Source organism: Mchenga conophoros, linkage group LG23 (genome assembly GCF_057382185.1).
Source record: "Mchenga conophoros isolate Kocher_MC1m ecotype Shallow Benthic linkage group LG23, M_conophoros_male_GT1.1, whole genome shotgun sequence".
Classification (NCBI taxonomy): Eukaryota; Metazoa; Chordata; class Actinopteri; order Cichliformes; family Cichlidae; genus Mchenga; species Mchenga conophoros.
In genome coordinates, this window is record NC_140547.1 from 30,718,543 (window position 1) to 30,733,155 (window position 14,613).

At 42.4% G+C, this 14,613-nt stretch overlaps 1 protein-coding gene across 1 annotated transcript; it reads right to left on the reverse strand.

Moving 5' to 3' along the window:
• Positions 1 to 3,962: 3,962 nt before the first annotated feature.
• On the reverse strand, positions 3,963 to 14,589 carry LOC146547600 (cystathionine beta-synthase-like protein). The gene is made up of 15 exons (XM_085266499.1): positions 14,384 to 14,589; positions 10,606 to 10,866; positions 10,165 to 10,271; positions 9,847 to 9,981; positions 9,670 to 9,749; positions 8,732 to 8,936; positions 8,514 to 8,605; positions 8,294 to 8,419; positions 8,092 to 8,176; positions 7,188 to 7,293; positions 6,989 to 7,066; positions 6,771 to 6,905; positions 6,509 to 6,617; positions 6,128 to 6,212; positions 3,963 to 4,751 (listed from the first exon to the last, which is right to left on the reverse strand). Exons 2-15 carry the CDS (start codon positions 10,857 to 10,859, stop codon positions 4,618 to 4,620), a joined length of 1,731 nt encoding a protein of 576 aa, XP_085122625.1. The 5' UTR covers positions 10,860 to 10,866; positions 14,384 to 14,589; the 3' UTR covers positions 3,963 to 4,617.
• Positions 14,590 to 14,613: the final 24 nt, after the last annotated feature.

The following is a 14,613-nucleotide window of genomic DNA, read 5'->3' on the forward strand; positions in this document are numbered from 1 at the left end:
GCGCTCATTTACTAGACCAGCACGCGCCGATGGGAGGGCGGGATGCCTATGACAACTTATAGATGCCCAGTTACGCTATCTTCCCGGTAATTACGGTGCTACCAGAACACCATTACATGCGCCACAAACCACATGGCGAACACAAACATGACTTAACATTTGCGTTCACGTCCCATTTATAAGCTTGGAAAAAATTATTGTGCATTTGAACTGGTCTAACTTAAGTTTTGCTCATATACAATTTTTTACACGTCATAAGATAAGATAGCATTTATTAGTCCCATTACTACTATACAACAATAGAAAAAATGTAAAATATACAAAGTAAAATAATTATAATTTCAATATACAATGATACAATTTGACATTTTTTAAAGATTAGTCAGAGGCGTGTGTAGAAGGGGGGCGTGAGGTGGCACAACCCCCCCCCACCCGAAATATGATTATTTCAGTATTTCTACACACTCCAGATTTTTCAGATGCAATTACTGTACTTTAAATTCCATACTATTTATTTTGAAGCTTTGGTTTTGCACATCAGTTGCATTATTATCACCCTGCTGAGCATTATGTAAATATTTAAAGTCAACAATGGCTGCAACATTAAATAGATATATACACACGTCAATTAATTAATAATTAGAATCTAGTAATGCAATGCATATGATTGTGAATATTGTCATTGGTTGGTTTTGACAGTGTATGTAAAGACCACCTAACACTACTGAAAAAAATCACACTTATGGCCACTTCAATAGGTACACTTGTTTAACTGCTTGATAATCCAAATATCTATTCGGCCAATCAAATGGCAGCAACTCAACATGTTTCTGCATGAGTAAACGTGCCTTGTTGATATCAACAATTATAGGAGAACAGCCAGACAGCTTCCAGCTGATACGAAAGCAACAGTAACTCAAATAACCACTTGTTATATGCAGAAGACCATCTCTGAAGCAGCAGAAGACCACACTGAGGCTACATGTCACACAGGCTCTCTAGATCTGGACAATGGAAGATTGTAAAAACATTGACTGTTCTTGGCAGTCTCAAATTTGTGAAATTCAGATGAAAGTATCAGAATTTGGTGTAAATAACAAAAACAGATCCATCCTACTTTGTGTGAATGGTTCAACCTGCTGTTAAGTGGTATAATGTCAGGGTGTGATGCTTTTAGTGCACTTTTGGTTCCTTGGTACCAACAGACCACTGTTCAAACATCGTCACAAAGCTGAAGTCATCTAAAACTACTTTCTTGAATATGAAAATGAGTTCATTGTACTCAAACTGCCTCCACAGTGATCCAGATCTCCATCCAATAGAGCAACTTCTTTGTAAGGCCAAGGAGGATGCCTACAGAAGTGGTGACAGGGCCCTGTACAAGCAAGCCAGGAACACACTGACCAAGGAGATCAAAGCAGCTAAAAGCATCTACTCCCAGAAACTGGAAGAACGGCTCTCAGCCACCGACCCTGCGTCAGTGTGGAGGGGCCTGCAGGAAATCACCAGCTACAGACGCGGCGTCTGTACTGCCTTTGATGCTACATTCTTTAGAGCTATGCTTGTAGCATTCTGCCTGTTAGCTTAGCACAACAACAACAACGAAAAGGCGCTCTCTCACCCAGGAAACACACAGTCGCAGAAAGAGAGAGAGAGCGTCGCCCTGTAACCATGGCAACCGTAACGCTGCCGCCTGGAACGAAAGAACGTAGCTGTCAAACAAAACCCAAACAGTCCTGACCCGCGACAAAATGAAACAGGAAAGTACCGCAGTGTTTATTTCAACAAAGTAACTGTATTCTGAATACCACCTTTTTAAACGGTAACTGTAACGGAATACAGTTACTCATATTTTGTATTCTAAATACGTAACGGCGGTACATGTATTCCGTTACTCCCCAACACTGCAGACGCCCCCCCCCCCCCCCCACCCACTATTGAAGCAAAAAAAAAACCTGGCCAACGAGTTAAACACTTTCTATTGCAGGTTTGAGACGGACAGACTCCCACGCCCCACCCTCCCCTCCCCAGGGACATTGCTTCAGACATTGACCCCCAACACACCTTCCACCTCTCCCCCCTTCACCCTGCCCCTCCCCAATCAAGACTCAACGACCACCCCACCCTCCCCAATCCAGACTCAACGACCACCACCACCCTCTCCAACCCAGACTCAACGACCTCCCTCCTGCTTCAAACGCTCCACCATCATCCCTGTTCCCAAGAAACCCACCATCACAGGACTGAATGACTACAGACCTGTCGCCTTGACGTCTGTGGTCATGAAATCCTTCGAACGACTGGTGTTAGCCCATCTGAAAGACATTACAGGCCACCAGCTGGACCCTCTGCAGTTTGCCTACCGGGCAAACAGGTCGGTGGATGATGCAGTGAACATGGGGCTGCATTACATCCTGCAACACCTTGACCGCCCGGGAACTTATGCCAGGGTCCTGTTTGTGGACTTTAGTTCGGCTTTTAACACCATTGTGCCTGAACTTCTTTCCTCCAAACTCTCCCAGCTCAGCGTGTCACCAGCTACCTGTCAGTGGATCACCAGCTTCCTGACAGACAGAATGCAACAAGTGAGGCTGGGGGAGATCACCTCTGAAACCCGGTCCCTCAGGATTGGTGCCCCTCAAGGATGTGTCCTCTCACCACTACTGTTCTCCCTCTACACTAACGACTGCACCTCCAAGAACTCGGCTGTCAAACTCCTAAAGTTTGCAGATGACACCACTGTCATTGGCCTCATTCAAGATGGTGATGAGTCTGCATACCGGCAGGAAGTTGAGCGGCTGGTACTCTGGTGCAGTCAGCACAATCTGGAGCTGAACACTCTTAAGACTGTAGAGATGACAGTGGACTTCAGGAGACATCCCTCAACTCTACTCCCCCTCACCATATCAGACAGCCCTGTGTCAACTCTGAAGACCTTCAAGTTCCTGGGTACAACCATCTCCCAGGACCTGAAGTGGGAGACCAACATCAACTCCATCCTCAAAAAGACCCAGCAGAGGATGTACTTCCTGAGACAACTGGGGAAGTACAGTCTTCCACAGGAGCTGCTGATCCAGTTCTACACTGCGGTCATTAAGTCTGTCCTGTGCTCCTCCATCACAGTCTGGTATGGAGCAGCCACTAAACAGGACAGGAGCAGATTGCAGCGGACTGTACGGGCAGCAGAAAGGATCATCGGCATGCCCCTGCCCTCCATCCAGGATCTGTACCTCTCAAGAACCAGGAAACGGGCAGGGAAAATCATCACAGACCCCTCACACCCTGGACACAGACTTTTTGATCTGCTGCCCTCTGGCAGACGGTACAGAAGCCTGCAGACCAGGACCACCCGACACAGGAACAGTTTCTTTCCCCTCGCCATCTCCCTTCTTAACAGTTGACCTGTCACACTGCTCCCACTGCCAGACTGCAGCTGCACCTTATGTACATTTTGTAGTATTCATTCCACCTTATTCATTTCTGTATTTTATGTATATAAGTTTAGATTTGTTATTTATAGTTGGTTTACACAGCTTTGTGTATGTATGTGTAATGTGTATATATAGACACGTGTGTGTGTGTGTGAGATTTACATTGCTGTGCTTGAGAGCCACCATCTACCGGAACCAAATTCCCTGTATGTGTCTGCACATATACTTGGCCAATAAACACAATTCTGATTCTGAACTTTGGGATGTGGTGGAACAAGAGAGTCCAGTCATGGATGTACAGGTGAAAAATCTGTAGCAACTGTGTGGTGTCATCATGTCAACATGAACCAAAATCTCTGAGGAAAGTTTCCAACACCTTGCTGAATCTATGCTGTGAAGAATTAAGGCAGTTCTGAAGGCAAAGTAGGTACAACCTACCTAACCTCATTCCTAAGTTTCCCTAAGCATCTTTTTGTTTCTGAATATTTTTTTCCTCAAATTGTGACAAAGGGAAAAAAGAAGCCACACTGCTACAGAGTATAATTTTTATTTAGCCTTATACATCCATTAAGGAAAAATGATGTCATAGAAAAATATTTTCTCCTAGACACTGCAAAGATTAAGTAGTCCAGACTACTTTACACTTGAATAACACCATGATTATATTCAGATTTCACATTACCTGACATGGATTATTCTGTGTACACACAATCATGAAATCAGCATACAGCGAGCAATAATGAAAATATAATATGCATATTTTACACATACACACAGCAACTCCCATAATAAATGAATTGAATGTGACTTTTGTATTCCTGTCTGGTATACAAAGCCAAAGTGATGATGTAATCATTTACTTTCCTCGCAGCCTCTCTTCAAGTCCGATACAAAACAATAAAAGTCTACACACTGTAACAAAACTTATAAAAGATTCGAGCACTACAGGCTTGAGCAATAATAACAACCCCCATCATAAGCTGACAGTAGAACAAAGTATTCTGCTTATTACACTTCAAGACTCAAGGTCAAACATACAAAAATGATTCAAAAAGAGAGAAATAAGAGCCAAACTCAAACCAAAACTTCTAAAAAAACTTTCTGCCATCTTTAAGACACTAAACTAAATGTCAATGTGTTTGTCATTCTAAAGTAAGAAATGTAAAGGCTTGTAGTGTCTTTGCTTTTAATTCAGCTCATCGGTGGATTCTGACATGGAGCGCTCCTGCCTCTTCCGGGCTGTGACGAAGTTGAGCAGGTCGACAGCTGTCACCACCCCGAAAACCATCTGCTTTTTGCTATGAGAGCCATCAGTCAAGTCTGGTGGAGGACAAGGAGTAGAAAAGATAGTATCAGAGCAATTATTAGTCTAAAGGTTTTAACTCAACTATCAAAGTGTTGCAGTGCTTCCACTAAAAACTTTAAAAAAAAAACAACCCCAATAACAATAATAATAATAATAATAATAATAATAATAATAATAATAATAATAATAATAATTCCTACAATTGTAATGTAGGACTCTGGCCACTAGGGGGCAGTGGAACAAGCCAAGTGGGCTCTTTAAACTTTTCAATATTCTGTTGGAGTTGTCTCTTTAGCTGCCAAATGGACAGTCATGTCCCTTAGCCATTTGATACTGAGGATCCAGTATGCAGCATGGTCACATACTATTGTCAGTATACGAATGTAAATGAGACACATGCAGTATTCTAAATATGCACGTGATATGTCAGTTAGGTTCAACATCAGCAATATTACACTTACACATGTGTATCAGCTGACACGTAACAGTAGCTGCCACCTTTCTGGAGTTTATTTATTGCTGTCAGAGCTCCATTTTACCAGCAACAGGGAGTGCTCATGCCAGAATGTGCAGTATGGGGTGGGGGTGGGGTGGGGGGGGGAGGAGAATAAATAAATGTAGCTGATCACACCACATTGTGCGCCTTACTCGCCATCTAAAGCTGATTACGATCAGTGGCAGGTATACTGTATTTTACAGTTCAACCTTTTTAAATTAATGCCTACTTGGTCTGTGTAACCACTCCAACAGCCATATGGGGATGATAAAAGTTGCACAGTGCAAGTTTGATTGATAGGTCTGTTTGTCCATCTTTGATCAATTTAAAGATGCAGAATTGGTTTTATTATGAAGCTGCTGTGCAGGAGGAAAAGAGGAAGACCACAGAAAAGATTGCTTATCCTATTTCACTACACCCTTCAAAGGGTTGGTGTGACAAAGGAGGATGTTAGGTGTAGGGCCACTTTTAATGGGTGCAGCCAAAGGAAAAAGATAAAGATTGAAGATTCCTTCTCAGCCTGCACATTTTGGATTTCAATACTGAAGAAAAAAAAAAGCCTGCTTAAATGTAACCTTGACAAAGCTTGCTGTTTGCTAAATTGTCTCTACTTGGACGGTCAAGGTCATCTAAAGCCTGCCCCCAGATTCTCACACTGAGCTTGTGCATCTATACTCAAGCAAGGAGCAGCAGGAAGCGGATATACTGAGCTCACAGAGCTGTTAAAAATGTGGTTCTTGCAAATACACAAACTCAATGTTTTTACACATTGAATCACTAACCCCTGGTCATAGTTTAAACGCACAGATTGTCAAGACTTATATCCACAGACAACAGCAGCTCAACCAGCCACAGCACAAACTTCTGGCAGTGTGTGTGCATTGCTGTACTCACATTGGATCTGTTCGTGTACCACCAGTGCGAAGTGGTCAATCTCCAAAATCGAGGACAACTTTCCCAAGTTGTCAGTCAGTGTGATCTGAATTAAAATAAGAGGATGTGCTGAAGATATAAAGATACATAGAAATATATAGATATATACACAGCTGTCACAACATCTGTCACAGTAAAACTTTCTGTATACACAAAGAAATGGAACAGAACATAACACAAATTTGTCTTTTTAGCACTAAAAACAAGTCTTATTTCAAACCCCAATTTTCTAGTTCAGCAAGTTTACAATCTTTTTTTTTCTCCCTACCTGGAGATCATCCTCAGCCAATCAGAATCAAAAGAGTAGTCTTTAAAATCCATTAAATTTCCAACCAAACTAACCTGTTTGAACTGCTTGTAAAGCACTTTGCTGACAGGATCTGACAAGTTGATCTTCCCTGCAAGGATCGAAGATAGCATGTTGCCTAGAGTCACCATGCCCAGGATCAATCTACACACAAAAACATAAACAAGAAGTGAAGTTAAAGGTTAGTCAAGGATAAGGTTTTCAGGGTCTAAAACACAGCTTCCAGGAATGTGTGAAGATCTAATATTCTGTGCTTTTCTGTTGTAAAGCTAATCTTTCTACCTATAGCACACCCACCCTGTGTCATCGACCACCGGCGCCTGGTCGAAGCCATTATGCTTGAGGATCTGGATGGTCTTTTGGCAGCTAACGGTAGGCAGGACAGTGAGCGGGGCAGACATGTTCAGGCACTGCAGCTTCAAGTTCCACCACCTGTGAGAACACGGCATGTTTAATGAGCGTACATAGAGAGAGACTTAAAAACTGGAGATTTGGTCTTTTTAAATGACACGCACCATGGTTTCTTCACCATGAGGTCCTCCTCCCTCAAAAAGCCCTTCTGGACCATCCACTTATCACTCAGGAACTTTGACCTTGAGGGGGATAAAGAAGAAAAGATAAAGAAAAGACTGATCTGTGTTTACACAAAGAAAGCAAACAAATTGTCTGCATATATCTGAAGGACCTCTAGCACAAACATATATGGAAACTCACATGTAGTTGCGGATGGAGTCCGGCAGGATCACCACACAGCGCTGGCCCTCTTTCAGCTCCTTGGCGGCATGCACAGCTGCTGCCATGGCCGTCCCCGAGCTGCCTCCTGTTACAGGAAAAAGCAAAATGGTAAATGGCCTGTATTTGTATAGCGCTTTACTAGTCCATAAGGACCCCAAAGCGCTTTACATTGTAGCCACAACCACCCTGGAGCACACTGACAGAGGCGAGGCTGCTGGACACTGGCGCCACCGGGCCCTCTGACCACCACCAGCAGGGTCAAGCGTCTTGCCCAAGGACACAACAGCCAAGACTATCCAAGCCGGGGCTCGAACTGGCAACCTTCCTATCACAAGGAGAACTTCCAAGTCTTGAGCCACGATCGCCGGTAGGTTAGTTTGCCTTAAGTGGCACCCAGGTACCCACAACATCTTCCTCATGAAGCTTTTCCCTGGGAGCAAAAGTATTCCTGGAGGCTTTGTGCTTCTTCTGTTGTCTTGTATGCCAGTCAGTAACCATTCACACCCACGTCCCCTCGAATAGGATGAATTCTGCCGTTTGTTTATAAGGAGCACCTTCCTGTGGTGATCTACTGGGCTCTGGAGGAGTTTCAGAGCTTTAGAAACTAACCAGAGTGAAACTATGAAAAACATTTTAGTTCCACCTCCTGCCTGTCCTGGTTGAAGCAAAGTCTCTTGTGACCATCAGTGGTAGGATAAATCAAAAAATGAATGAATCGAACCAATCAGCATAAAGCTCCATATTGTTTTTCAAGGCCAATCACAAGTCACTACCTCAGAACAGGCCCTGAAATAAGTGCTGTGTGTTGGCCACTAAAAAAATAAAAAACTAATAAGTCCCAGGGTAGAAGAGCCTACCTAAATCAGGAACCACAAAGACTTACCGCACAGCAGGCCTTCCTCTCTGATCAGCAAACGAGACATGTTGAAGGACTCCTCATCGTTGGACTTGTACCACGTATCGACCACCTGGAAATGTTGACGGGGGAAGAAAAAAAAAAGTAATATTAAACATACGACATTACCATGCTCACTTAGGAGCATTCATGAAAAGGAGATGGGATTATAGACGCCGCTTGAACCAACCGATCTGTCGAGGACGGTGGGGATGAAGTCGTACCCGATGCCCTCCACCTCGTACTGGGTCTTATCGGTCTTGTTAAGCTCCTCTGGCTCAGCCAGGATTGAACCTTCAGGATCAACACCAACAATCTGCGCACAAAACACACCATTCATAAGCCACAAGTAGCTCAGCAGATATTTATCTGAAAAAAGAGGAGAAACATAATCTCAAGAAAGAGCTTACTTTGATATTTGGGCATCTTTCCTTCAGCTTGCGGGCGATGCCTGTGATCGTCCCTCCTGTGCCTGCACCAGCCACCAGCATGTCCACCTTACCTGTCAGCAGAAACACAGAACCTTGTTGACTTGATTTCCAGTGAACTTCTAAAGTGAGTTTTAAGGAAAAAGCAATAATGCCGTTGAAGAAGTTTCTGTAAATTTTACAGCTCAGGATGCTCGTACCTTCACACTGCTCCAGGATCTCCTCGGCTGTGGTGTCGTAGTGAGCCAGGGGATTGCTCGGGTTGCGGTACTGGTCCAGGATGTGCGAGTTGGGGATCTCGTTCTTAAGGCGCCAGGCCACGCCCACGTGAGACTCTGGCGAATCAAAACGGGCGCTGGTGGGCGTACGTACGATCTCTGCTCCGAGTGCTCTCAAGACATCCACCTGTCGAGAACATCTGACAAATATTAACACTTGTACACGATGGCCTGACTGCAGTGAGAAACACCGACAGGAATTTGTTCTTTAAAACATTCAAGATTCATTAGAATTAATAGATATGCAGTAAGCTTGAAGAACAGTAGTCTTTTTAAAAGGGTACTAATGTTTTTATTTTAATGTAATTTAATGAAAGCTACTGTGGAAAAACAGCTTGAAAAAAAAGAATAAATTAATAAAATAAATTCATTAAAAAAAGAAAAAAAGGAATACTGAGCTTGTTGTAATGTTCAAAAAATTGAACAAAAAACAGGAACAAATAATCAGAAAATATTATTAAAATCCCTTTAGAAACAAAACATAAGATATATGATTATTTAAAAAAAAAACAAAAAAAAAAACAAAACAAGATAAGATATAATATAGACCTCAAACAAAAACTTTGAACATTTTGTACAAATGTACACTAGATTTATATTTTTGCACAGCTTTTAAAGATTGCATCATATGATGCAACAGCAATGCTAAAGCGTGACCTCTGCCTCTATAACAGGCTGCGATTTGCATACTTAGTCGCAACATTTTCAGGAAAAGCCCCTCTGAACAGAAACCGCACTTTTCTATCAGGAAATCATACCCTTCAATTTAGCTGTAGCAGTCTAGACATGTTTTACTCTGACAGAAAAAAAAACCTGCCATGTTTCTGTGAGTTGTGGTTTCTATATGACAGGAAATTCACCTTCTCCATGCTCATCTTCTCTGGCATGACAATGATGCAACGGTAGCCTTTCACTGCAGCAGCCAGAGCGAGTCCGATACCTTAAGGAACAAAAGAAAGAAGCAGATTTGAGTGGCATTATCAGCACAGGCTTTCGTGTATTTTTTCACACCAGCACAGGCGCATGCAGGGGATTACCAGTGTTTCCAGAGGTGGGCTCTATGATGGTGTCTCCTGGCTTGAGGATCCCGGCTCTCTCAGCGTCCTCCACCATCCGCAGACTGATTCTGTCCTTGACACTGCCGCCCGCATTGAAGAACTCGCACTTGGCCACTACACCAAAAAAAGTGTCACAATAACATATTAAAAATCACAGGAGCCAAATGAAACAATTAAGATACAATTGTGATCTGAAGAAACGCTCACACCCCAACCAGCGCTCACAAGTTTGTACAGTAACCAGGCAGACGTAACCAACTTCTGAATGTGTCTCGGCTTGAATGTGGTGTGACTCACATATTTCACATTTGAGTCCAAAGGCTTTGGGGATGTTGTTGATGCGTACCATGGGAGTGTCACCGATTTTGTTCAGGATGTTGGGGAGAATGGCTGGTGCAACAGTCCTGAGAGGAGAAGGGGAAAAAAAGAAGAAGAAACCTCAGCGAGATGATAAACAGAAGCGCCACGTCTGGCTGTGCAGATAGACTGGACGGTAATCACTTCTTTATCAGGCTAAGACTGTCTTTTATTGCTATCACTAGTGTGAGATAATAGCACCCATTTCCACTCACTTCACTGGTCTGAGAAGTCTAAACAACAACAAAAATAACAGCCTCTTTTTCAGAGCTTTAAACAAATAGTGTAACGCCTTTACGACAGTTTTTTTATTTGTAACAGCAGATCAATACAACAGTGCTGAGATGCAAGAAGCAGTGGATATCTGACTGGCACGCTGACCTTGAAACTTGAGTGTGGGGGGAGTCGGATTTTGAGGCTTCTAGGCTCCACGTGCAGCGGCTGGGAAGGTCGGGCCGGATCCATTTCCTTTCGGGAGAAGAGTTCTTTGTTTTGATCTGAATGTTTCTGGCTGCCTCCTGCGACTCCTCCTCCGTCTTCAGGTTCTCTCCGTTGCTGAAGCCGTGCAGCTTGCCAGCGTGTGGGCACACAGGGCTGTTGACTGTGGTCTCTTTGGATGAGGGAACTGATGGCATTGCTTAACTTAAGGGGAAAAAAAACAAAAAAAAAACCAACTGTAAAGTTATCCAATTATGTAACACACTGTTCTTACAGCATGTTCTGATAAGTTTTCCTGCATCATCAGTGACTTGGCTGACAGCCAGGAAATTAAATACTTTCATAATGTTGTTTTTGACTGACACAAGCAGTAGTCTCCTTCTCTGCAACCTGCATCAAAGGCATGATGTATTTCTCTATTATTAACTAAATAGCTCCAGTTTCTACTGCTCATTTGGGCTCAAAATATTCAACCCTGTGAGTTTATACCAAGGAGATGGGCTCAATCCTTCAATCACTTTCTTTGTGTGACCTCGATTACTTTTTAGAAAAGTTATCACCAATAGTTTCGACAACTGAGGTGTATCTTACAGAAATAACTATTAAAGTGCAGTTTAAACCCTCTGAGCAATAAAATCCAATGTGTCATGTTTGTAAGTGGAACAATTTCCAAATGAAGGAAATCCGACCATCCAAGAACCGCATGAATGCATGGTAATGCTAAAATTTGGATGGGTTTCTTGTTGGATATTTGGACAAGTTTGATGCACGATTTTATGGCAACCCAACTTAAAGTTGAGATACTTCAGTCACAAGTGCTGGACTGATTATCCACAGCTGTGGAACCAGCTTTGGGAAGGACCCTCTCTAATTTTAAATTCTGCCAGAGCTTTCTTCCTGTTAAGGAAGGAGTTTTTCTTCACCACTGTCACAAATTACGTGATCACGGGGTGTGTCTGACTGTTAGGGTTTCTCTCTATTATTGTAGCATCTTTACCGTACAATATAAAAGGGCTATTTTTATTGTAAATAAGATAACCTGAAAAAAATTCCAAGAGATGACAAATGTGAGCTAAAGGACAATCTGTTAAAGCTTACATTCAACTTCACCAATCAGCAAACACAGTGCAAAGCAAACACTGAACCACTCCTTTCTTTTATTAATGCTGAGTGACATCTGCACTGCTAAAACAAATCCACAGCTCATCTCCATCTACCACCGCTTTTCAGTCTAGTCTAGTTTAGCCTAGTCATGACGAGTGGCCAAATTCTGCCCTTATCAAAGCTACGTGAGAAAGCAAAAGTGGGAGTAAGCAAGGGGGGGTGGGGCTGATAAAACTTCAGTTAATATTTCATCATTTCTTCTCCACAGGAAAAAACAAAAGCTTCTTTTTAGGGGGTTGGTAAGCAGTATTGTTTTTATAAATCATAAGACTGATTGCTGTTCCCACATATCAAGATTTAGACACACAACACCGACAGGCACGCATCCGTTTTGAGGATCTACAGAAAAGAAAATTACTGCTTTTCTCATTGTTTGTAAATGTAGTTAATCTAAACCATAAAAAGATTTTGTAATCAGTTATAACTGGTTATAAATGCTACTAATGGCTAACCAAATGTTAAGCATTACCTTAAATCTGAGTCGGGTGTTTAAGAGTCTGATGAGATCAAAGGGAAGCTTTAAATCCAGTCTTTGATCATTAATTTGACAAATAAGCTGGGTAATTAAGCACGAGGTGAAATACCTGACATGAACTTCAGCAATAACTTTCCAGGAAGAGAGCTAAACCACTGAGTGGCAGTTTGGCTAAACTGGCAGGAACAAAAGAAAGATTAGCTGGAAAACAAGTTACAATTTTAAAATTTCACTTGTAAATACAAGACAAACCTCAGTCACAGTCACAGCCTCTGCAACATGATAATTTGCCATTTCATGTGACGGTTATATGACTCCAAACACGAGAGCAGTACAACAAGAGCTTCTCAAACTTTCAGTACATTTTAATCTTACTACTTTCTGTCACTGTGATAACTTTTTAAGACTTTAAATCAATCAGTCAATGAGTTAAACAACAAAACTACAGAACAGAATAAAGTAAGATAAGTACCAGTTGCTAAGACTGCCACAGATTTACAAGCCCAACTTTTTCCTCTTACTACATCCTGTTGTTTCCCTCCCATCCCCCAGCTGCAATGGTAGCACATGAGGCTTCACTAACACACAGAGCACACACCGACAGGGCCAGCTGTTACAACGGGGCCCCTGTCTTTGACTGCAGAATGAGTTCAGACAATGTCCACAGGAGTGGACTAAACACATTTTCTTAAGCCTGCAGCTCCCTGCTCTACACGGAGTGGAGCAGGCTTTCACGCGCTTTTGTGGAATGTTGCCGTTACGATGATACATGCATTTGATCTGCTATCAAAATTTAAACAGAAGCACAAACCACCTACCCTACCTTTTCCTTACAACCACTGCTAGGCACACTGCTAATTACAGTAACACTTGCAACATCGATGCTGGCAAATGTGTGTGGTATGTGTCGGCCTTACAGGGTTTAACAGGGAAATATGATCCTCCTGGTGGAGGACACACACACACAAAACAAGTCTGAGCCAGGCTTGCAGGGCAAGAAAGACTTGAAAGAGGATTTGCCCAGCTTAAACTTAAGTTTGGTTTAATACACCATACTTCAGCCAAGAGTCCAATCCCTAATTAAAGGTCCCAGGCTAAAGAAACATAACACAAAAAAATCAGAGTTTGGCAACATCGGTCCACTCTAATGAAAAATCCCCCCTCATACGTTTATCTGCTTTAAAAAGGAAAAAAAGAAAAGAAAAAGGAAAGCACCAATGGTATGTTCACCACTCTTGGGAGTCCAGTGGTGACTATGACTTGCAGCATCCCTTTATGGTTTGCAGCATTTAATTGCTCTGGCAGCAACAAACACAACCGAAGTATCTGCTTGTTGGCAATACAACAGCACACTATAGATATCCACTGAGCCATCACAAATGATGTGCCAATGCGAATAGCAGTAATGATGGCCATAGAAAGGCCGTATAAAGGTTCACCCACATGCATAACCTTTAATAGGACAGTGTAGGTCGCAGGAAAATAGTTGTTTTAGCCTCTTTTAATAAAACAATTTAACGATAACACTGAAGGCTATCGAAGTAAAAAAAAAAAAAGAAAAAAAGAAAAAAGGTTGTCACAATTTTCTGGGAAAAAAAGATTTAAGACAAAAAAAAAGGGGAAAAATCTCACTTGGCTGCATTGCTCAAAACGAACCAGAGCACGGAAACAGCATGATAGAAATAAACGCTGCGTCATTTGAAAATAATAGATGATGTGGCGGGATACAAAGGAGACAAACTACAAAAGGTAACCAAAAGGGGGGGAAAGCAAAAAAGCGATTAATTGTAAAAAAAATAAAAACAAAACCCCCCAGTAATGCTTACATAATTTAATATAATAAATATAGGACACCGCAGTGTGTATGCGAACACCTGAATTATAACACATCGGCTGGAAAAGGTCCAACAAAAGCCTGAACTGCGCAGCTACAATGTTGCATCAGAACTGAGGAGCTGGAGGCAGCTTTCTATCAGCCCATGGGAAAATATAAATTAATTTAATTCGAAAAAAAGTGTGTTTAAATACGTCGGCTTCTCCGCGTTTCCATTCTCTGTGTCAGGCGGCTTTATTTTCACTCACCTGGAGATTTATCTTGAAATCTGCGAGAAAACTGTACTCCGGTACGACGAGCAGACGACTGCACAGCCTAGGGATCAACTTCCGACAAAGCAAGCCTTTAACGTGCCGACGCACGTGGACTAAACTGTATGGAGCGCAGAATTTTTAGGGAGACACTCTTATTGGCTGCGGTGGGGGCGTCTGTTTGTGGGCTGTACGGAGATTTCTTTAAAAGGGGTTGAGGGGGAAAA